At 40.6% G+C, this 23,288-nt stretch overlaps 1 protein-coding gene and 1 non-coding gene across 2 annotated transcripts in view; both read left to right on the top strand.

The window, feature by feature from the left end:
* CCDC148 (coiled-coil domain containing 148) overlaps window positions 1–23,288 on the top strand; it is a 284,626-nt gene that overhangs the window by 123,931 nt on the left and 137,407 nt on the right. The window contains exon 10 of the mRNA XM_043488354.1: window positions 3,406–3,612. Within this exon, the coding sequence (XP_043344289.1) occupies window positions 3,406–3,612 (207 nt within the window). The remainder of the gene's footprint in view (window positions 1–3,405; window positions 3,613–23,288) is intronic.
* On the top strand, window positions 4,397–4,542 carry LOC122454103. Its single transcript, XR_006273315.1, has one exon. It is a non-coding gene; the product is annotated as a U12 minor spliceosomal RNA (small nuclear RNA).

Here is a 23,288-nt window from a genome sequence, read left to right as displayed (position 1 = left end):
CTTAATTTTAAGGTGAAGAAACTGAAGCAAAGGCAACACAACTAGTATGACCAATGTCTCCTATCTCATCAATCCCCATCCAGTTATTTGTTTTAATTCTGACCTTTATTTTATTGCAAATTCTTGTTATGTAAAAAATATGTTATATAATATTAATAATTCATTCTAGATTTTATACAAGTCTTAATTTATTAAATTGAATCTTTCATTTTATTCCTTATTTGATTGCATTTGTATCTGTGACCAGCTGTTGTTTTTAACTGTGTGTAGACTTTTGTATTTGGCTACAGTTAATATGATAAAGATTTTTGCATTTACTTCTTACACTGGGATAATTAGTATGCATTTCTGTATTGTGTGTACTTCCTTTCTTAGTGTTTGACAAGTTTTAAGCATAGTCTTGGCCTTGAGGACTAAAGCTAGGAACTTTATAGAATGGATTTTAGTAGCTGATTTTTAAGTGAAGCCATAGCCTGTTTCATTACGTACTTAATTCGTTCATTTCAGTCGCTCAGTCATGTCCAACTCTTTGCAACCCCATGAACTGCAGAATGCCAGGTCTCCCTGTCCATCACCAACTCCCGGAGTTTACTCAAACTCATGTCCATTGAGTTGGTGATGCCTTCCAACCATCTCAACCTCTGTCGTCCCCTTCTCCCGCCTTCAATCTTTCTCAGCATCAGGGTGAGAAAGACATCATTTTCCAATGAGTCAGCTCTTCGCATCAGGTGGCCAAAGTATTGGAGTTTCAGCTTCAGCATCAGTCCTTCCAATGAAAATTCAGGACTGATTTCCTTTAGGATGGACTGGTTGGATCGCCTTGCTGTCCAAGGGACTCTCAAGAGTCTTCTCCAACACCACAGTTCAAAAGCATCACTTCTTTGGTGCTCAGCTTTCTTTATAGTCCAACTCTCACATCCATACATGACCACTGGAAAAACCATAGCCTTGACCAGACGGACCTTTGTTGACAAAGTAATGTCTCTGTTTTTTAATATGCTGTCTAGGTTGGTCATAGCTTTCCTTACTAGGAGCAAACATCTTTCAATTTCATGGCTTCAGTCACCTTCTGCAATAATTTTTGAGCCCCCAAAAGTAAAGTCTCTCACTGTTTCCCCATTTATTTGCCACGAAGTGTTGGGACCAGATGCCATAATCTTAGTTTTCTGAATGTTGAGTTTTAAGCCAGCTTTTTCACTCTCTTCTTTCACTTTCATCAAGAGGCTCTTTAGTTCTTCTTCACTTTCTGCCATAAGGGTAGTGTCATCTGCATATCTGAGGTTATTGTTATTTCTCCTGGCAGTCTTGATTCTAGCTTGTGCTTCATCCAGCCCAGTGTTTCTCATGATGTACTCTGCACATAAGTTAAATAAGCAGGGTGATGATACACAGCCTTGACGTACTTCTTTTCCTATTTGGAACCAGTCTGTTGTTCCATGTCCAGTTCTCACTGTTGCTTCCTGATCTGCATACAGATTTCTTAAGAGTTGGTTCATGTGGTCTGGTACTCCCATCTCTCTCAGAATTTTCCACAGTTTGCTGTGATCCACACAGTCAAGGGCTTTGGCATAGTCAATAAAGCAGAACTAGATATTTTTTTGGAACTCTCTTGCTTTTTCAATGACCCAGCAGATGTTGGCAATTTGATCGCTGGTTCCTCTGCCTTTTCTAAATCCAGCTTAAACATGTGGAAGTTCACAGTTCACATATACTGTTGAAGCCTGGCTTGGAGAATTTTGAGCATTACTTTACTAGCATGTGAGTTGAGTGCAATTGTGTGGTAGTTTGAGCATTCTTTGGCATTGCCTTTCTTTGGGATTGGAATGAAAACTGAACTTTTTCAGTCTTGTGGCCACTGCTGAGTTTTCCAAATTTGCTGGCATATTGAATGAAGCACTTTCACAGCATCTTTTAAGATTTGAAATAGCTCAACTGGAATTCCATCACCTCTACTAGCTTTGTTCGTAGTGATGCTTCCTAAGGCCCACTTGACTTCACATTCCAGGATGTCTGGCTCTAGGTGAGTGATTATACCATCATGTATTTAATTAACTATACCTAAATTATATATGGAGAAGGCAATAACAACCCACTCCAGTACTCTTGCCTGGGAAATCCCATGTATGGAGGAGCCTGGTAGGCTACAGTCCATGGGGTCGCCAAGAGTCGGACACGACTGGGCGACTTCACTTTCACTTTTCACTTTCTTGCACTGGAGAAGGAAATGCAACCCACCAGAGTTCATGCCTGGGGAATCCCAGGGACAGGAGCCTGGTGGGCTGCCGTCTATGGGGTTGCAAAGAGTCAGACACGACTGACATGATTTAACAGTAGCAAATTATATATATAATTTTTAGGTAGGAGCCACCTTATCTTGTTTGCTAGGTTCTTTTCTCACATCACTTAGAGATTAAATAATATATTAAATTCAGAGATGTGGGTCTATACTGGCAAAATGAAGAATTATTTAGGTCATCAACTCTTAATTTCAGGTGACATGCCTTTATATAGGGGCATCTCCTGCCTGCCAATGCAGGAGATACAAGACACATGGGTTCAATCCCTGGGTCAGGAAGAACCCCTGGGTAAGGGAATAGAAACCCACTGCAGTATTCTTGCCTGTAAGTCCCATGGACGGGGGAGCCTGGCAGGTTACAGTCCATGGGGTCACAAAGAGTTGGACATGACTGAGCAGCTGAGCTCTCACAGGCACACACACACCTTTCTATAAGGAGTATTTCAGCATCACCTACAGAGGTTTTTCAAACTGCTTAGGCTCTCTCTCTTCCTCTTCTTTAAGACTCAGATCTCCCAGGGTTGGTGTTCACTGGCAGCAGGAACTGTTGATACCCATGTAAGAATGGCATGCCCTTCAAGAGCATGGGATGGGAAGAGCTACAGTCAGTGCTATAATTATTTTAAGTTTAGATGTTCTAATATCTGATCGTTTACCTAATCAATGGCAAACTGAATTTTTAGGATTATTGTAGTGATTTTCAATGTTTATTAGCACATGTTTAACCAAAGCACCTGAAGTTGTTATTAATATAGCAAAACTGATTTAAAGATAGAGTATTTTTTAAATTATATGCAGGGGAAATCATGTTTTCTGCTCATAGATCCATTGTCATATAGAAGTAGAAGTTGTTCTAGGGCCACCTGGCCTGACTCCATCCTGTATGAGAACTTAAGAAGAATAAATGACTGGTCCTCAGTCACCAATTAGCCATGGACCCAAAAATCTGGGACTGGTACCTGGTCCTGATTGTTGTATTTACTATTAAGATATCCGGTCCTCACTTTTCAAAATCATTGATTTTAATTCATTCTATTCACTTTTCTAGCAATGACAGAACACATAAGTTCAGTTTCATAATAAGCATTTATCATCTGTTGTCTTTTCAGGTCGAACATGAGAAATATTGTGACCAATATCGCTTTGCTAAGGAGCAGCGAAGAATCCTGATATTAAGTTGGAATAAGAATAGGAGAGACTTTATACAGAAGGCTGTGCTGACACTGGCCGAAGCCTGTGCAACTCATGAAATGGAAAGCATGTTGGCTAAGGACAGGAAAAAACAACAGGAAGTGTGTGCTGATCTGAAAGCCAAGGTGAGACGCTTTGCAGATGATGCTTCAGTATTTGCCTGAGTATTCATTTCAGAATTCACTTTTCCTGTTTGTTCAATTCCAACCTAAAATTTCTCTAAAAAGCCTGTTTTGAATAAAATTGTTAGTTTGAACTATATGAAATTTCAATTCCTTTAAAGCAAAACGTTGTGAACAATCAACAGTTTCATACAGTTCAACCTGAAGTTACTGTAACAGGAGGTGAGTATTGAAGTTTTGATTGTGGATATCCAATACCAACCACGAATGCTGTACATCAGCGTGAGGTGCGGGATGAAAATGCAGTGTAATTATAGAGTAAATGTCTGATACTTATTCAGACTCACAAACTTCTCATTCATATTAAAGATTTTTTTTTTAAAAAAAGGATCCAGTTACGAAGAGGAGGGAGGATTTGTGAAGAGATACGCTGGGGAGAGCTTGATGGGCTGTGTTAGCGCTCAACAAAGTGAGATGGGAAGCAGTTTGGGTTTTCCTCCTGCCCGGACCCAGTGAGGAACCTCCAGGACGGCTTGGGGAGTTGAGTGGGTAACCGTTGTAGTGGAGTCTTGGGGCCTGGTGTCTGAGGCTCGCAGGGAAGTACAGACAGCACAAAATCGGGAAGTGAAGAGAAACTGCCTTAACAGCAGGACTGCAAACAAGAGTGGCTACTGTGTTGGGAGTAACTGCGCCCCTCAAATGGATCACCGGTGCAGAGTCCCAGAGGCCCCAGGCGGGTTTGGCCTCTCTAGGAGTGTTGGAAGGGCCGTCAAACGTAAGTCGTATCATGTTTTAAACTCCTGAGTAAGGAAAATTATGATTGAGGGTGACACTGAATCCTCACAACTAACGTGAGGTGAGTTTTTGTGTGGGTGAAGGCTGCCCCTGAGGGGACCTGCCGACTCCGCAGGGCGCCTGGGTGAAGGCTGCCCCTGAGGGGACCTGCCGACTCCGCAGGGCGCCTGGGTGAAGGCTGCCCCTGAGGGGACCTGCCGACTCCGCAGGGCGCCTGGGTGAAGGCTGCCCCTGAGGGGACCTGCCGACTCCGCAGGGTGCCTGGGTGAAGGCTACCCCTACGGTGACCTGCCTACTCTGCAGGGTGCCTGGGAGTGGTGATGTGCCCATCCCCCTTATACTTAAAGAGTAGAATGGCCTGGCCCATACAGACTGGAGGAGCTGAGACAGGACGAGGAGTTGACTAATCCTTCACTGATGAAGTCCGTGGGCAGGAGACTGTTCGGACCTCACAGAGTTTCTGAGAATACTATTACCCATGAAACTGTTGAACCAGGAGTTAGTGACCTTAGGCAGTTCTCTGAAACTTATTTCTGTAACTGCATTATACTGCCAACTGCTTGTTTGTACTTGAGAAATAAAGGTACATGCGACACATACCCAACTGTGTTGAGGTACAACATACACACAGTAAAGGGCACAGATATTAATTTATTGATAAATGACACAGGAGGAGGATGTGGCAACATTTTATTCTCTTGAAAGAAAAAGCAAGTTGGTAAATGTTACATTATAGCAATTAATAGCATATAAAAACAAATGTCTTGGACTTCCCTGGTGGTCCAGTGGCTAAGAATCTGCCTGACAATGCAGGGGACACAACTTCAATCCCTGGTCCGGGAAGATTCCACATGCCTCAGAGCAACTAAGCTCATGCACCACAACTACGGACCTTATACAACTTGGGAAGTCTGGAAGCTCTAGGGCCCTGGAGGCACAACTAATGAGTCTGTGTGCTGCAACTACTGAAGCCTTTCGCCTAGAGCCTATGCTTCACCACAAGAGAAGCCACCACAATGAGCCCCATGCATGGCGACTAGAGAATAGTCCTTGCTCCCACAACCAGAGAAAAGCCTGCACAGCAACAAAGACCCAGCACAGCCACAAATAAATAAATCAAAAAACAAGCAAATAAATGTATCTGTTTGAAAACATTAGAGGAAAATTTCCTCCTCTGCAGTTTTTTAAACAAAAAGATATTTCTTTTGACATTGCATAAGCTTAGGACCTAAAAGCAATAGAAGTTACATGAAGCTTCCAAGGTGGCTCAGATGGTAAAGAATCTGCCTGTGATTTGGAAGACCCAGGTTTGATCCCTGGGTCGGGAAGATCCCCTGGAGAAGAGAATGGCTACCCACTCCAGTATTCTTGCCTGGGAAACCCCATGGACAGAGGAACCTGGTGGGCTACAGCTCATGGAATCACAAAGAGTTGGACATGACTAACAAACACGCACACACAAAGTCCAGTCTACCATGGGCTACAGAGCTAATGCATGTTTCATCTCCATCTGTGGCTGGTGAGAAATACTCAGTGATTATGAAAGAATAAAAGAGAAGAGGGATGGTCAGGGGTCTTGACAAATCCTTATATACTCCTAGTCTGTTTATACTCATTTTGCACGCATTATCACCAGACCTTAGGATGTGCTGAAGGGGATATTTTCTGTTTTTGTATCACACTGAGGAAAACATACATGCAGTAGAGTACATAGAACATAAATGTACTACTGAATAAAGTTTTACAAATGTATGCTGCCCATAGAAATACCACTGAGGTCAAGATATAGAAGGGCTCAGAATGCTCCCTCACATCTTTTCTCAGTGTATACTGTGCTTAGTCGCTCAGTCGTGTCCGACTCCTTGTGACCCTGTGGACTGTAGCCCACCAGACTCCTCTGTCCATGAGGTTTCTCCAGGCAAGAACACTGGAGAGGATTGCCATGCCCTACTCCAGGGTATCTTCCCAGCCCCAGGGATCGAACCCAGGTCTCCCTCATTGCAGTCAGATTCTTTACATCTGAGCCACAAGGGAAGCCTAAGAATACTGGAGTGGGTAGCCATCCCTTCTCCAGGGATCTTCCTGACCCACAAATCACACCGGGGTCTCCTGAATTGCAGGCAGATTCTTTCCCACCTGAGCTACAGGGAAGACCCCAATATATACTAGCCCCATCCATGACTACTATTCTGAATTCATCTAATCATTCAAGATTAGTTTTGCTTATTGGTGAATTTCATATGAGTCAAATCATACAGTATATACTCTTTGATCCTTCTTTCATGTGTCATATCTATGAGTTCCATCCTTGTTGCATGTCATAATCATCTGGGTAGTATTTTGTGCATATACATATACCAGTTTATTTGTATTTTCTCCTGTTGGTGGACATTTGAGTTGCTTCCAGCTTTTCATATTATGATAACGGTGATATGAATATCCTTGATCTTGACTTATGGTGGTCATAGGCCCTTGTAACTCTTGGATAATTACCTCAGAGTGGAATTGCTGAATCATAAGGCTCATGTTAAATACTTCCAAATAGTTTTCCAAAGTGGTTATAAAAATTTACAACCAGTTTCAGTTAATCCACGTTCTCACCAACATTGATATTGCCAAATCTTTAACTTCAGCTAGTCTGATGAATGTGTAGTGGCACTTCATTATGATTTTCATTTGCGTTTAGAATAAAGATGTTGAGCAGCTTTTCTTATGCATATTGGCAATTTGAATATCCTCTTTTGTGAAACAGCCACTTAGGTCCTTTGCCCATTTTTCTATTCCATTGTCTGCTCTTTTTCTTACTCATTTGTATGTTCTTTATATGTTCTATAGGCAAATTCCATTTTTCCTCCCAATCTGTAACTTGTCTCTTCACACTCTTAATGTTGTTTTTTGATGAACAATTTAATTGCAATGAAATTGTTTTCTTTTAATTTTAAATATCTTTGAGATGTAAGTTATATGTGGTTAAAATCATCCTTTTGGGGGGTTTTCCAGGGGTATCAGACAGTAAAGAATCTGCCCACAATGTGGGAGACCTGGGTTTGATCCCTATGTTGAGGAGGAAATGGCAACCCACTCAAGTATTCTTGCCTGGAGAATTCCCATGGACAGAGGAGCCTGGCAGACTACAGTCCATGGGGTTTCAGAGTCGGACACAACTGAGTGACTATCACACAAATTCACCCTTTTTATTGTATAGCTCTATGAGTTTCGACAAATGCTGGACATGTAACCACCCCCGCAGTCAGGATATAGAACTGTTTTTTCACTCTCAACAGTCCTTCATGCCTCTTTGAAGTCGACACTTCACCCACCTTCAGCCTTTGGCAACTATTGATCTCTGTCCCTATTGTTCTGCCTATTCTAGAATATCATATAAATATAACCAAATAGTATTACATGTGCTCTTTTGAGTCTGTCTTTTTTCACTGAGCCTTTGAGATCTAGCCATGATATTGTAAATGCCAACAGTTTGGTCCTTTTTATTGCTGTAATATTCCATGATATGGGTTTATTACAGTTTGTCCACTCACCAGTTGTCATCAGTTTTTGGCAATTAGTGTCACTTTGCTTATGGTGGAAGTAGGCTTCAGGCTTTCCTTATGAATCTGAGCCCAAGAGAGTGTCTTGCCACTCTTGCACCTTCCCCAGTGCAGATTCTTGCTAGCATTTGCTAGCCTGCTTGGGGAAGAGGCTTTCTGCTTTCTTGGTTCAGCCTCAGTATCAGGCAGGACCTATGTTCTTGGATATTGGGGCCAGAACCTACTCAGTGACTATGCCCTCCTCCCCAGGGCAGATGTTCACCTCTGGTCTTGCTGGTTCTTGTGAGGGAGAAAGCTTCCTGTTTCTTCCTCAGGAGAGAAGGATTTCTTTGTCCCCCTTTCCCTAGCCTCAAAGGGTCTACACTTTCACCCTGAGGGTTTGCAGCTCTGCCTCCCTCCCCACCCACAGTGCCTTTTGTTCATTAGGTCTTTGTTCCTCTCTGGCTGGTTTGTGTGACCACAGGAGTCTTCCTCTGCTGCCTTCTCTGACCTGGATCTTTCTTAGGAACATTCTATGAGATTTATGAAGAAAAGCTTGTGAAGGGGTGTAAATTCCCCTTGCATCTGTAGCTTCCATATGGCAGAAGCTCAGACTCTGCCACAGCAGCAAATTGTTAAAATGAAACTATGGAATCATCATAAAATTTTACTTGCAATCTTCTTATCCCTTCTGAAATGGCCTTGTCTTTCCCAGGGGCTCTGCCTCAGGTAAATAGCTCTTGAATTGCCTATCTTGTTGGAGGCATCCACCTTTCTTTAAATATCAGGCTAGTTTATTGTCCTATGTCTTCTCTCTGTTAGATTCAAGAAAAATTTTGATGTTGTAGGCTATCCAGCTTTTCCTTGTGGTTAAAGTCAGAGTGACATTCTTTTCTGGTTTCTGGAAGGTCCTAATGCAATACAGTTTATCAGTCTTTTATGTGCTATATTTAAGAAATCATTGGCCAGTGGCATGGGGTCGTTTTCAAAAGTCTGAGATATTTCTGCCCAACAAGGCTCCTGCCAGAGGTTTAGGCTCCACCCAAAACAGTGAGTTGGAAGAGCAGTAAATGGGAACTTGAAGCTGGAAAAGAAGTAGCTGAAGGAAATTATGTATGGGGAAATTTTCCCGGAGCAGCCCAGGCAACAAAACCGATAGGAAGGGAAGAGTCAGCAGCATTAAGCACCTACTGAGTTTACCAGACAGCCCCAGTTACCATCCACGAAAAAACTGCCTTTCCCCTTTATCTCTCCTCTCCTTTTCCTTCCCACTCCTGGGCTCTGATGGTCTAAGCATGTAGGGAGTAAAAGGAAATGTTATCTTGTGAATAAAGAGGGAAGAGTTGCTTAATCTCTTAGAACTAGATAATTTAATTTTGAATCAAGACTATATTTTGTGACTTGAAGTGATTGCGGGACCCTCTGTAATCCAAGAGTGAGCTATGGTTTCTGCCTAGGTTTCATCTAGTGACAGGAGAAATATCTGAATAGGGGACAGAAATAATGCTGTGTTTTGGTTATTTCCCACACATCATGCTGCCCAGTGTATCAAGCATACTCTGTGGAGTGCCCTCAACATCTCAGACATTTGAAGAGATGATTTATAGGCATTTTCTGATATTACCCTCAATGACAAATCTAAGTTAAGGTGTGCAACTGCCCTACACAGCTTTGCATATGAGTGCTATAGAGCACTCAGCCGTGAAATCATGGGCTGGATTCTGTGAAGGCAACATAATATGGGTCTCTTCAGAGACACATGGTCACAATATGGTGAACAAATATCTCTGAACTTTTAGAGATGCAGCCTCCAAAGAGTAAATGTGGGCAGAGAGTGGAAAAATTGGAGCATAAAGTAAACTGGTAAAATGGATTCTATTTTTCATAGAGACAGTATTATTGCTGGAGTCTGTGTTCCTGATCAAGAACTGAGGCTCAGCAAATTATAGTTCATAACAAAAATATATCATAAAAGAAAAGTGGTAACTGTATTAATTCTGTAGTAATTAAAAATATTAAATTATTTTCATAAGTTCAGTCACTTAGTCGTTTCTGACTCTGCAACTCCATGGACTGCAGCATGCCAGGCTTCCCTGTCCATCACCAACTCCTGGAGCTTGGTCAAACTCATGTCCATGAAGTCGGTGATGCCATCCAACCATCTCATCCTCTGTTGTCCCCTTCTTCTCCTGCCTTCAATCTTTCCCAGTATCAGGATTTTTCCCAATGAGTCAGTTCTTTGCATCAGGTGGCCAAAGTATTAGAGCTTCAGCTTCACCATCAGTTCTTCCAATGAATAGTGAGGACTGATTTCCTTTAGGATTGACTGGTTTGATCTCCTCGCAGTCCAAGGGACTCTCAAGGATCTTTTCCAACACCAAGTTCAGAAGCATCAATTCTTTGGTGCTGTGCCTTCTTTATGGTCCAACTCTTACAACCATACGTGACTACTAGTTTTGACTAGACAGACATTTGTCAGCAAAGTAATGTCTCTGCTTTTTAATATGCTGTCAAGGTTTGTCATAGCTTTTCTTCCAAGGAGCAAGAGTCTTTTAATTTCATGGCTACAGTCACCATCTGCATTGATTTTGGAGCCCAAGAAAAGAAAGTTTCTCACTGTTTCCATTGTTTCCCCGTCTATTTGCCATGAAGTGATGGGACCAGAAGCCATGATCTTAGTTTTTTGAATGTTGAGTTTTAAGCCAGCTTTTTCACTCTCCTCTTTCATCTCATGGTTTTTTTAAAACCTGGAAAGAAACTTGGAGATTTATTCTCAGTCTTCATTTTACAAGTCCAAAAGCTGATGTCCTGAAAGACAAAATGGCCTGACTTAAAGTTCATGCCAGCTCATTTGATTTGAAATTCAATATTATCTCTGCCCTACACAGCTTTGCATACAAGAATCTTATAAAATAATAGAAGATATTTATTATACTGTGGACCCCAATGTGCTATAAAATAGACTTACAGAATGTGAAAAATATTACTTCATTGTATCATAAATTTGATCTTTCTAAAACCAACATGCTAGCTATAATAAACATTAGTTAAATATTTAACCATAATTTTGTTCTTAGTCTTGGAATTTAAAAGGGCTTTTGGGGAGTGATTTAGATGATTTGTCTCTTTAAGGAAAGAGCTAAAGGAATTTTGAAATAATGTGTTCTCTCTCTGTTTTAGTTTTCTATCAGCAACAGCTGCTGTAGCAAGTAGGGACTTTTAGGCCTCTCACAAGACGGGTGAGAGGAAAGTGGGAAAATAGAGCTCTCATTCTCTTGCTCCCACAAAACCTTCAGTTTGGTCCCCTAAATTTTCTCAGACTGCTAGCCCCAGACCCTCCCAGCACTAGCCTGGACCACTCTGTTAGCTGTGTATTTGATTCCTTAACATCTTCAACTGTCTATGGAATGACTGGGGGGCCTTGTTCCCAGATCTGTCTCACAACTGACTTTCTCTGTCTCCATGCTGGGTGGCCACGTACTGCTAAGAAAAAGTCATTTTATCCAGACTCTGAATGAAATGTCCACATGAGAATGCTCAGTCTTATCCTTGTTTCACCAGTTCTTCCTAGTCCTCTTATCCCTGTTTCAAAGAATTGCGTGTGTGTGCTAAGTCACTTCAGTCATGTCCAACTCTTTTGACCCTATGGACTGTAACCTGCCAGGCTCTTCTGTCCATGGGGATTCTCCAGGCAAGAGTACTATAGTGGGTTGCCATGCCCTCCTCCTGGGGATTTTCCTATCCAGGGACCAAATCTGTGTCTCTTCTGTCTCCTCCATTGGCAGTGGGTTCTTTACCACTAGTGCCAACTTTAGGTAAGCCCCAGATGGGTCCTTAAAAGACTCTTGGGCTTCACTGGTAGATCAGATGGTAAAGAATCTGCCTGCAATGCAGGAAACAGGGATTCAAGATCCCCTGGAGAAGGGAATGGCTATCCACTCCAGTATTCTTGCCTGGAGAATTCTGTGAACAGAGGAGTTGGTGGGCTATAGTCTGTGGGGTCACAAAGAGTCGGACATAACTGAGTGACTAACACTTTCACCTAACACCGTATACCCTCCCCGTCACACTCCCAGAAGACAAACCACTTCCTGCTTTATCAATAAAATGAAGTCATGGAGAAATAAGATTAATCCTCAATTCCTATCTCCTCTGCCCTGTGTCTGTCTCCTGCTAGTCCCCTGCTCTCCCCCCTGATGCACAATGTGAGATCTTCTACACATTCATGTCCAGTCCTTTCCTCTGGTGTTTGGGATTCTGACCCATATAACCACTTGGTTCTACTGTTTACCCCCTTTCCTTTATTTTTACTCTCTTTATTTTTACTCTGTGGGGTATTCCACTCTGTCATCCTCTAGGTACTGGGCATCCTTATTCTCTACCCTTTCATTTGAAATCAAACTTTTGAAAGAATAATCTAGATTATTTTTTTCTTCAAGACTTGTGATGTCTTCCCTCCATCAAATTCCTATCCTCTCTCCAAGATGGTGAGTGACCTCTGTATTACTTAATGGAATTAACACTCTTTCATCCTGATCCTAGTGGACCCCTCTGCTTCTTTCTCACTGTTGACTACTCACTCTGGACACTTTTCACTCTGTCAGCTTCCAAAATATCATTCACTCCATCATGTCTTAAGGTGATTCTCAGCCAGCCTGTGTACTTGTCACTCTGCCCCTCCTGTAACCCTGGTTTCTTCCAGGATTCTGTCCTTGCTCTTCGTTCTTCTCTTTCTACTTCATTGGCTCTCCATCCCTCTTATTATTTTCTCTACTTTATGTGCTAATTACTGTCAAATCATTCTTTCTCATCTCTGAACAGCTCTCTTTTGAACCTCATTTATCCAGCTACATACTAGTTATACCAACTTAGAAGTCTACAGATACCTTGAACTCAGTGTCCTAAATAGAAATCTTTGTTTTCCCATAATAAATTTGCACTTCTTTCTTGAAACTTATCTTAGCTTCCTCTTTTTCCTCACCCTCATAGCGACTTATCAAATTTGGGAAATTTTCTGTCTTAACTATAAAGCCTTTCCTTTCTATCATGGGGCCTTGGCCACTGTTTCTGAACTGTTACTGCAGCCTTCTAATGGCTATGCTTCACATCCCACAAAAACATTTCTGTAAGTTTTCCCCTAAACTGCAGGTAGCGTGCTCTATCTAAAAGTGTTCTGGTTATTTGGGTTATTCCATCCCTTGATGACAACTCCTCAGTAGCACCCCTTTGCTTGCAATATGGCTAAACTTCCTAGCATGGCTTTCTAAGTCCTCAGTAACATAGGCCCCGGCTCCCTTTCTAGCCTCCTTTCTTGATACTCCACTTCATATTTAACAGTTTAAACATGCCAAACTACCTGTAATCCTTTCTCCATCTCCAGCTGCTACTGCATCGTACAACATTTTATTCCCTGACCTTGTGCCCTTGCTCCTGCCACTGTTGGCTTGTCAGGAATGCTGTTCCTGCCTGCCTTTATCTGGTTAAGTCTCACTCATCTTCAAGATTTAGTTCAAATGTCTGCTACAGGAAGACTTTCTTGGGTCTCTGGCTAGGTTCAGTCCATTCTTGGTTATCCCTAGCCCCTTAGAGATAATCATAACTTCAGTGATTCTGGCACACTGGAAAATCTAGGTCCCCTATCCAGCTGCAGGCAGGAGCCCCGTCTTATTTATTTTGGTAAAGCATATACCTCCTATAACTCCTCTACTCCTCTAACACCACCCTCGCAACAAATTTCTCAGTGATCAGAACATGACTGATGCTGAGTGACTCTTGCTGAAGTATATAATAAGCCTTAGGCATTTTTCTCTTCTTGATGTGTGTGTGCTAAGTTACTTCAGTCATGTCTGACTCTTTGCAACCCTACAACTATAGTCCACCAGGGTCCTCTGTCCATGGGATTTCCCAGGCAAAAATATTGGAGTGGGTTGCCATTTCCTCCTCCAGGGGATCTTCCCGACCCAGGGATCGAACCCATGTTTCTTACGTCTCCTGCATTGGCAGGCAGGTTCTTTACCACTAGCGCCACCATTCCTCTTGATATAGTACTATTTTAACTACCTTCTTTCTACCTTATTTATTTACAAGGGAATCTTCTGTAGAAACAAGTATGTGGATGTTCAAAGTCATTAAGAAGTGAAATACAAGTCTTAATTGTCAACATTGAATATGCTGTGAAGTCACATATGGTTTTACAAAGAAAAGCTGATAATCTATAAAACTGAGGTGTGTTTCAGGCATGGACCATGTTATCAGGTACTTACTCTTCTCCAGTTCATCTTCTTCTTGTGCCCTTCCCCCCCATCTCTGCCTATCTAATGAATGACTTAACCAAGAAAACATAGTAGTAAGGGAAATCAGATAATAATGAGATAGAAGATACTTTTTAAAATAAATCATATTTGAAATACCCTTTCCATATTTCCCATGGCATCAGCTCCTCCCATAATCTCCGTTCTCCACAGATTTTAGCCTCCTTTGCTGTTGGAGAACAGACTTAGGTTTTATAAATTGCATGGTGTATGGTACTATAATATAGTCTTTGAGTTTCAATTCCACTGATAATGAATAACAGATACCATGGTAAACAACAATAAAAAATGAACAAGGTATTATTTTAAAAGTGTTTGTAGGCATTGGACAGCCAGTGCCTGAATAAGATCCCTAAAATAAGAGAAACCTTAAAGATGAGCCCTGTATTCATCTTGGGTTTCTTTCTGACATCATGGGTTATTCATGGTTTTTTTGTTCATTTTGTTTTCTTTTTTTGGCTGTACCTTGTAGCTTATAGGATCTTATTTCCCCCATCAGGGATTGAACCTGGGCCCTTGGCAGTGAAAGTCCTAACCACTGGACTGCAAGGAAACTCCCCTGACATCATGTTTTAATATAAGGAAGAAAGAGAAATAAACTAAGCAGTAAATTATAATCTCAATAGGTGAAGAAAGCAGATATCAGAGTTTGGGTTGCAAAGGCGCCTGGGATTTGGGGGATAGGGTACCAGAGATAAAGGAACAGCAGATAAAAGCCTTCAAAATGCCTACAAAAAAATCTCATGTGTTCTTTGCCAACTTGTAAGCTCTGAATGCAGAGAATGAGATGCCAAGAGGTCAAAAGAGAACAACTACTAGAAGGCTGAGAACTAGATTTCAGAGGTCACATGGTTTTGGGGAGGTGTAGATATTGGAATCCTAACTGAGCTCATGTGGAGAAATCTTGGTGAACACTCTAGACATTCAGCTGAAACTCCAGAAAGGTCATGCCTTAAGGATATGAATTACACTTAAGGATTGTGGACAAAACTGAAACTAACTTACCCTAAAAAAGGTAAAAATAAAGCATCAACACAATCCAGGAGATTTTTATGACAATTTAACTACCTTTCAGACAAAGACTAAGCACTCTTTAGAGAAAAATAATATAACTTAGAGCCTCTACAATAGATCCTTCACAACATTCATCCCAAAATAAAAATTACCAAACATTCAAAGAAACAGGAAATAGTGATGGACAGATAATAAAGGAATAAAACAGTCTCAGAAATGATCTATATATTATAGTTAAAAGGTAAGAACTATAATAATTATGATTAATGTGTTAAAGAAAACATAAGTAAAGATGAAAATGGATAAAAATATGGAATACTTCAGTATAGAATTAAAATATATAAAAATGAATCAAATGAGCATTTTAGAAATGCAAAATATAATACCTTAAATTAAGAACTCATTGAATGAGCCTTAAGAGCAGACTAGACATATCAGAAGACAGAATTAATGAACCTGGAGATAGAGCAATAGATCTTCAAACTGAAATATATAAAGAGAAAAATAATAAAATAAAAAGAATAGAGAAGAGAGCATTAGAGAAATATGAAAGATAGTAAAAAGATTTAATGTACATGTAGTTAAAGCCCTAGAAACAGGAGACAGAGAATGAGATATAGGCAATATTGAAGAAGTGACATATGAGAGCTTACCAAATTTGTTGAATGATATCAATTTGTATTTTCAAGAAACTCAGCAAACTCCTAAGATGGATAAATACAAGGGAAATTATTCTGAGGCACATAATAATCCAACTACTGAAATGAAAGGTAAAGACTAATACAGTTAAGTGAAGAGACAGATATGGCATGGACATCCATCTTGCTGCTGCAATCCCAAGCAAATACAGCGTGTTCTGGGGTCAGTGGTGACGGCAGCCAGAAGCAGTATGTCCTTTACTAGAACAGCTTTGTGGTGTGTGATCTGGATGTTGTTCCTGGACGCTTAGTCTAGAGCTTGCTTCTCAGACCCTTCCAAAGACTGTGAACTTTTTAAAGCCCTGTAATTAATACTTCCCTTCTTTAACTAGGGTGGATTCTGTTGTGCACAACTAATAACTCTGGCACAGATGATGTCTGGGTCCTGCTATGCTATTCTAACTTGCCTGTGTGACGATTGCAGGTTAAGATGAGCAGGAGTCAGAACCAGTGATGGCCCATCACTTACCTGGTCCAGCTGAAATTAATGCTAAAGGCACATGGGACCGTATATAGGATCATCTCAAAGGGAGGAGTGATCACAAAAAGCTTACCGTTCAGTCACATGGCCTAAGGGACTAGATGCAGGGGCAAGGATGATTTTACCACCTGATAACAATCTTTCAATGTCCATAGTGTTAATTGTGTGTGCTCAGTGACTCAGCCGTGTCCGACTCTTTGCAACCCCATGAACTGTAGCTCACCAAGTTCTTCTGTCCATGGGATTTCCCAGGCAAGAATACTGGAGTAGGCTGCCATTTCCTCCTCCAGAGGATCTTCCCAAGTCAGGGATCAAACTCATGTCTCCTGCGGCTCTTGCCCTGGTAGGCAAATTCTTTATCATTGAGCCACCTGGGAAGCCCACAGTGTTATTAATATTTACTTCTGTTTATCCTTCTGACATCATCTCAGGGATATTTTCTTTGGTAATGAGAGATACTGCAAATTTCTTCTTGGGAAATAATGATCCTCACGTTATATACTTCCTTAATCAAAAAAGAAAAAAAAAAACAGTATAATTGGAAAACCTGGATGCTTCGTTTACCACAGGAACTGGCAAGGATTCAGTAGTTTCTGCCAATTTAGGACGTTTGTTCATGAATATCTTGGTGTGGTTAACTGTGCCAGGCACCACTAGCCCAATGTTGAATCTTGTGCAGTGCTGCCTGGGTACTATAGCCTCTGCAGGTGAAGACATTCAGAGAAGTGTGATTAACCTTGGATATAATATCAGCAGAATCAGGAGAACTTTGGGGAATCATACACATCCATGCTAGAGTGATTTTTGGTCACAGAGGCAGATAACATTTCCTCGGTACAGCTATCTTATGCTGTCTGTGGCTCCTGGCAGATAGCTAATTGAAATTGCACAGGTCCTGGGGACTTGACGAATCTATGTTTTAGTTCCAAGTAATGTATTCAAAGTAGCCCCACTCTTTTTTTTTTTTAAACTGTTTAATATTTAGCATGCATTTAAAAGTTTTTTAGTTGAAGGATAATTGCTTTATAGAATTTTGTGATTGTCTGTAACACATCAACAAGAATCAGCCATAGATATACACATGTGCCCTGCCTCCCGGACCTCCCTCCCATCTCTCTCGGCATCCTACCCTTCAGCCTGCCGCAGAGCCCCAGTTTGAGTTCCTTGAGTCATTCAGCAAATTCCCATTGGCTATCTATTTTACATATGGTATTGTAAATTTCTATGTTACTTCCTCCATACATCTCCCCTTCTCCCTCCTCTCCTCCCACCATGTCCATAGGTCTATTCTCTATGTCTATTTCTCCATTGCTGCCTGGAAAATAAATTCATCAGTGCCATCTTTTTAGATTCCATATATGTGTGTCAGTATATATTTAAATTTCTCTTTCTGACTTACTTCACTCTGTATAATAGGCTCTATTAGTTTCATCCACCTCATTAGAACAGATTCAAATGTATTAGTTCCAAGTAATATATTCAAAGTAGCCCCACTGTTAAAATGTCTTAGTTTAAAAACAATACATTTGTCAGCATTGGGATCTATTTATAAAGTCTAAAAGAGACTGTACTTTTTAATGTTCTTTTCAATGAGAGCCTTGCATTTCAATGGCAAGTCATAACAACATCTCACAAGATGTTTTGCAAGTGAGGATTCTTGGTGTGACATATATCGTATGGAATGTTTGTATTTTACAGTGACTGTACAGTATAACTTTAGGAAATCGTAATTCAATGATTAGATAATTTAAGAGAGGAAACCACAACTTGGACTGAAAAGTCAGTGTTTTTTTAAATTATTATTAAAAATAAGCACATATCTACTAAAACATCATGGGTCTCAATGAACAGAATAGAGAGTCTAGAGATAGGCCCACACATCTATGTTCAATTGCTTTTCAACAAAGATACAAAGTCAGTTTAGTGGAGAAAGGGTAGTTTTATGAACAAATAACGTGGGAACCATTGAATACTTAGGTGAAAAAAATAAATGAACCTTGATACATACCTTGTGACTTGTATAAAAATTAACTCGAAATGGATCATTGACCTCAGGGTAAAACTGAAAACTAAAAAACACAAGGAAAGACAACATATGAGAAAATCTTTATAACCTTGGGTTTAGCAAAGATTTCTTAAACATGACACCAAAAGCATTACTCCTAAAAGAATAAAAACGCAGGCCTCCCACTAGGAGAAAATATTTGCAAATCACATATCTGATAAAGAATTTGTACTAAAATTTATAAAGAATTTTCAGGGTTTATAAAGTATCTTATTTACTTAGTAATAAGTAAACAGCCTAATTAAAAAGGAGTAAAATATTTGACCACTCTTAAAACAAGTCATATGGCAAATAAGACATAAAAAGATGCTCAATATTACTAGTCATTAGAGAAATGCAAATTAAAACCATAATGCTATGTATGTGCTAAGCTGCTTTAGTCATGTCAGACTCTCTGCGACCCCATGGACTGAAGCCCACCAGTCTCCTCTGTCCATGGGATCTCCCAGGCAAGAATACTAGAGTGGGTTGCCATGCCCTCCTCCAGGGGATCTTCCTGACCCAGGGATCGAATCCACATCTCTTTATGTCTCCTGCATTGGCAGGCAGGTTCTTTTCCACTAGTGCCAACTGGTAAGCACAAAACCATAATAGAATATGACTATAACCTATTTAGGAAATCTAAATAAAAAATCTGATCGTACCAAATATTGACAAAAGATGTGAAACAAGTTGAATTCTCAAACATTGCTGTGGGACTGCAAAACGATCATCACTTTGTATAACATTATTGCAGCTTCTTATATTAATAAATGTACTTTCACCACATGACACACTTCTTATAGATATTTACTCATTTAAAATGAAGACTTATTTTCACACAAAAACCTGTAATTGAACACGTATAGCAGCTTTATTTGTGAATGCTAAAACTGGAAGCAACCCAAATGCCCTCAACTGGGGAAGGGATGAACAAACTATGATACTTCCATTATTCAATGGATTATTACTTAGCAAAAAAAGGAACAAACTACTGATACGTGCAACAACATGGATGAATATCAGAGGTATTGTCCTAAGTGAAAAATGCCAAACACAAAAGGCTACACACTATATGATTTCATTTGTAGGATCTTCTTGCAAAGACAAAACTATAGGAACTGAGGAAGGAAGGACTTCCCCAGTCAGCAGGAGAAGGGCAATAAGAAGGCTTCATGACCACCTGTCAAGTTTATTTTCCAGGTCGCACAATCTGGTCCACTTGGCCCCCCATGAATAAGCACTTACTCATACCTGCCATACCTGGCAGCAAGCTGAACAGTGTAGTCTATTTTAGGTGGTTGACATCCAGCCAAAATTAAGAGATCATTACTATGAAAGAAGGGCTACCCAGGTTTCACTAGTGGTAAAGAACCCAAATGCCAATGCGGGGGACATAAAAAGATGTGGGTTCAGTCCCTGGGTCAGGAAGATCACCTGGAGGAGGGCATGGCAACCCACTCCAGTATTCTTGCCTGGAGCATCCCATGGACAGAGGAGCCTGACGTGCTACTCTGTCCATGGGGTTGCAAAGAATCAGTCTATGGTCCATGGGGTCAGTCTCTGGTTGCAAAGAGTCAGGCTGTGGTCCATGGGGTCATGAAGACTTGGATATGACTGAAGCACACTATGGAAGAAGAGAATAAATAAGAGAGACAATTAGCCGGCCACAAATGTGAGTTGGCAGCATGGGGTGTGGGAGTCCCTGCCTCCCTAAGACTCTGCCTCTGCTTCAGGCATTCTCGCAAATGGTCTCTATGGCCTGTTTTCTGTAGGAACAAACACAAGGCTCTTTGAGCTGTGCAGAATTTTTGGTGGGCTGAGTTTATGGCACTCTTCAGGGGAAATTTCAGGAACAAAACAACTTGGTTAAGTGCTGAATGTAATCCTTAGGTTCCTGTCCCTGGAGGGGGAGCATGACATCCCACTCCAGTGTTCTTGCCTGGAGAATCCCATGAACAGAGGAGCCTCGCTGGCTATAGTCCATAGTGTTGCAAAGAGTTGGACAGGACTGAAACGACTTAGTACACACCCACGTAGGTTCCCTTAGTTCATGTTGGTGCTGGCTACTCTTCCTCCTCTCTGTTCCTCTTCTACCTGTGTTTGCTACACAGTGAACAAATATATGTGGAATAAATAAACTTTCCTTTAAACTCACCTGTAAAACATGTCAAATTACTGTTTCTGTGTGTCAGAAATGGCTAAATGGCTAAAGTGGCAGCACTTTCATATGGCACAATCTACTCTATAGAAAGTATAAGGTGTATTGTCGCCTTTTACATTATATATACAAAGCAACTTTCCTTAGAGATCTGATTTTTACATGTGATGCAAAAGGTAAATATGCTCTTTCCCTCCTTCCCACATTGTTCTCCCTGTGCCTACTTCCCATATTACATTTGTTACATCTGAGTAAATGTTTATATGTCTATTGCCAGACCCTAAACATATGAAAAGAAGGGTCCATTTTTATTCATCTTTGTATCATAATGCCTAATACCAGTTATAATCCATAATATGTACTCAATAAGCACAGGTATTAGTATCACATACCATTAAATACGTTGTATTTGTATGAAATTTGTATTATTTTTTAAAAAGTGCTATGGGAAGAATCTTGTGTATTCATATCTGCTCTCTGATAATCTATTTGTGCTTCAAATTGTTCACATCTGGCTTTGATGTTCCTCATGGTTTAAAAAAGTTTGCATTTTAAAATCAATTCACGGTGTTAACTTAGATCTAACTCTGTGTGAAGCTATCCCCATAGTTGTGTTTTTTTTTTTTTTTTTTTTTTTTATCATACCAGAGCTCATTCTGGTTTCTATATATACTTTTCTCCAACTGGAAACTCAGAGGGTAGATCTGCTTTTTGTAGTTCGCCCTTTCACCTTGGTTTTGTTTGACTGGGGAAACCCTAGGCAGTGAATGAGAAGATAATTGGGTAGAAAAACTCTAGTCCTGATTCCTCGCCCTTAGCTCCAGATAACCCAGGAAATCTTTTATCAAAAGACTTTCAAGTTTAGGACTGACAGTGTACAAATGGACAGGTGAGGTCATCTTTTTGATGTGCTGTGTATTTTCACAGAACTCTCTGGATGATAATAGAGCAAATAAATATATTAATTACTGATATCTATGATGTTTAAGTACATTTCTACCTAGTGAACATTAGTGGTCTGAATACAATGACCACTTAGCACTTGTTACCAGGCTGATTCTAACATAGTGAATTCCCGTTAGAGTATTTTCACTGCAGAGTACTTGAGAAAATTCCCATTTTATAAATGTCTAAAATAAGGTTTATTGAATTTCTCCTATATTGTCTCATTATAGTGAATGTTACATTTGGTTATGGTCGCTTGCTGAAAGTTCTTTCTTGTGGGTGAGAGAGGCAGACTAGTGAAGGGATTAAGTTGAACAAAAAATGAGAAAAATGATCTGATGGTGCCTGAGGCATTTATAGTAAAGGGAATCAAATTCCTGGGCATGAAAGGACCATAAGAGACATGTTAAAAGTGATTCTTCTGGGCTCTGTGCCTATTTTTTTTTACTTTCACGGAAGATGGAATTTGTAAAAAACATATGTTGAATGCATAAGTATTTGAAAGTGACACAAGTTGCATGTTACTAATTTGTTTAGTGATAATTATAAAAACTATTTTTCTTTGTATGTAGTATAGTGCATTCATTTACTCAGTCACCAAATGTTTTTGAGTGCTTGCCTTGTGACAGGCTCTGTAATAGGCACTAGGCATACAGATATGAATAAGATGCCCTCAAGGATCTCAGATTCCAATGGAAGAGACACATAGTTATTATGGAGTGTGATAAGGAGAGACGTGTGTGAAATTTATGGGAGCACGGAGAAGGGTACATAGCCTACAGGAGAAGGCAGCGGTAATGGGCACTGGGAGAGGCGACCATTTGAATTAAATCCTAAAGGATGGTATTTGTCGGCTTTGACAAATGAGAAGTGGGAAAACATTCCAGACATTGGATGGATGAGCCACGCTCCCAGATCAGCAACAGCGTGTTTCCTCTTCATACTTTGTGTGTTGGGGAGTAATGAGAAGTGGTGAGAGAGGAAGGTGTGAACCAGATCTTTTGGGGTCTCCTGTGTCATGGCAAGGAGCTTGGGTTTTAGTCAGTGCCTGTGATGAGGAACCATCGAAGGGTTTTAGTAGGAAACTGACATGTTCTAAGAAGATCAGTCTGATAGCTGGGGGAAAGATGGATTTTTGGGGACAGGGCTAGTGGAGGGGAGAGAAGTCAGACATATATTACTGTGATCTGAGTGAAAGATGATGGTGGTCTGAACTGGAATGATGATTAATAGAGATGTAGAAGAAGGGCTAGAGGGATATTTAGAAAATTAAATGGGCAGAACTGGGTGAAGGAGAAGAAACAGCCAGAGGTACCCATGTTTCTAACTGTCATTTTTGGATGGATGTGTTCATTCATTCATTCTTATGTTCGTCTACTCAACAAATATTTAGTTAGTGCTGAGTATATACTGGGACTTCCAGGTGGTGCTAGTGGTAAATAACTCACTTGCCAATGCAGGAGCTATAAGAGATGCAGGTTCAACCCTTGGGTTAGGAAAATCCCCTGGAGGAGGGCATGGCAAACCCTCTCCAGTATTCCTGCCTGGAGAATCCCATGAACACAGGAGCCTGGCAGGCTACAGTCCATAATGTCGCAAAGAATTGGATGCAACTGAAGTGACTTAGCACTCATGCACGCATGAGTATATGCTAAACGTTCTTCTAAGTAATAGGGAGTCAGACATGAAAAATGCCCCTAAAT

This window comes from Cervus canadensis, chromosome 15, assembly GCF_019320065.1.
Source record: "Cervus canadensis isolate Bull #8, Minnesota chromosome 15, ASM1932006v1, whole genome shotgun sequence".
In the NCBI taxonomy this organism is placed as follows: domain Eukaryota; kingdom Metazoa; phylum Chordata; class Mammalia; order Artiodactyla; family Cervidae; genus Cervus; species Cervus canadensis.
The sequence above is the reverse complement of the archived record's forward strand: the minus strand, read 5'-3'. Positions and strand labels throughout refer to the sequence as shown.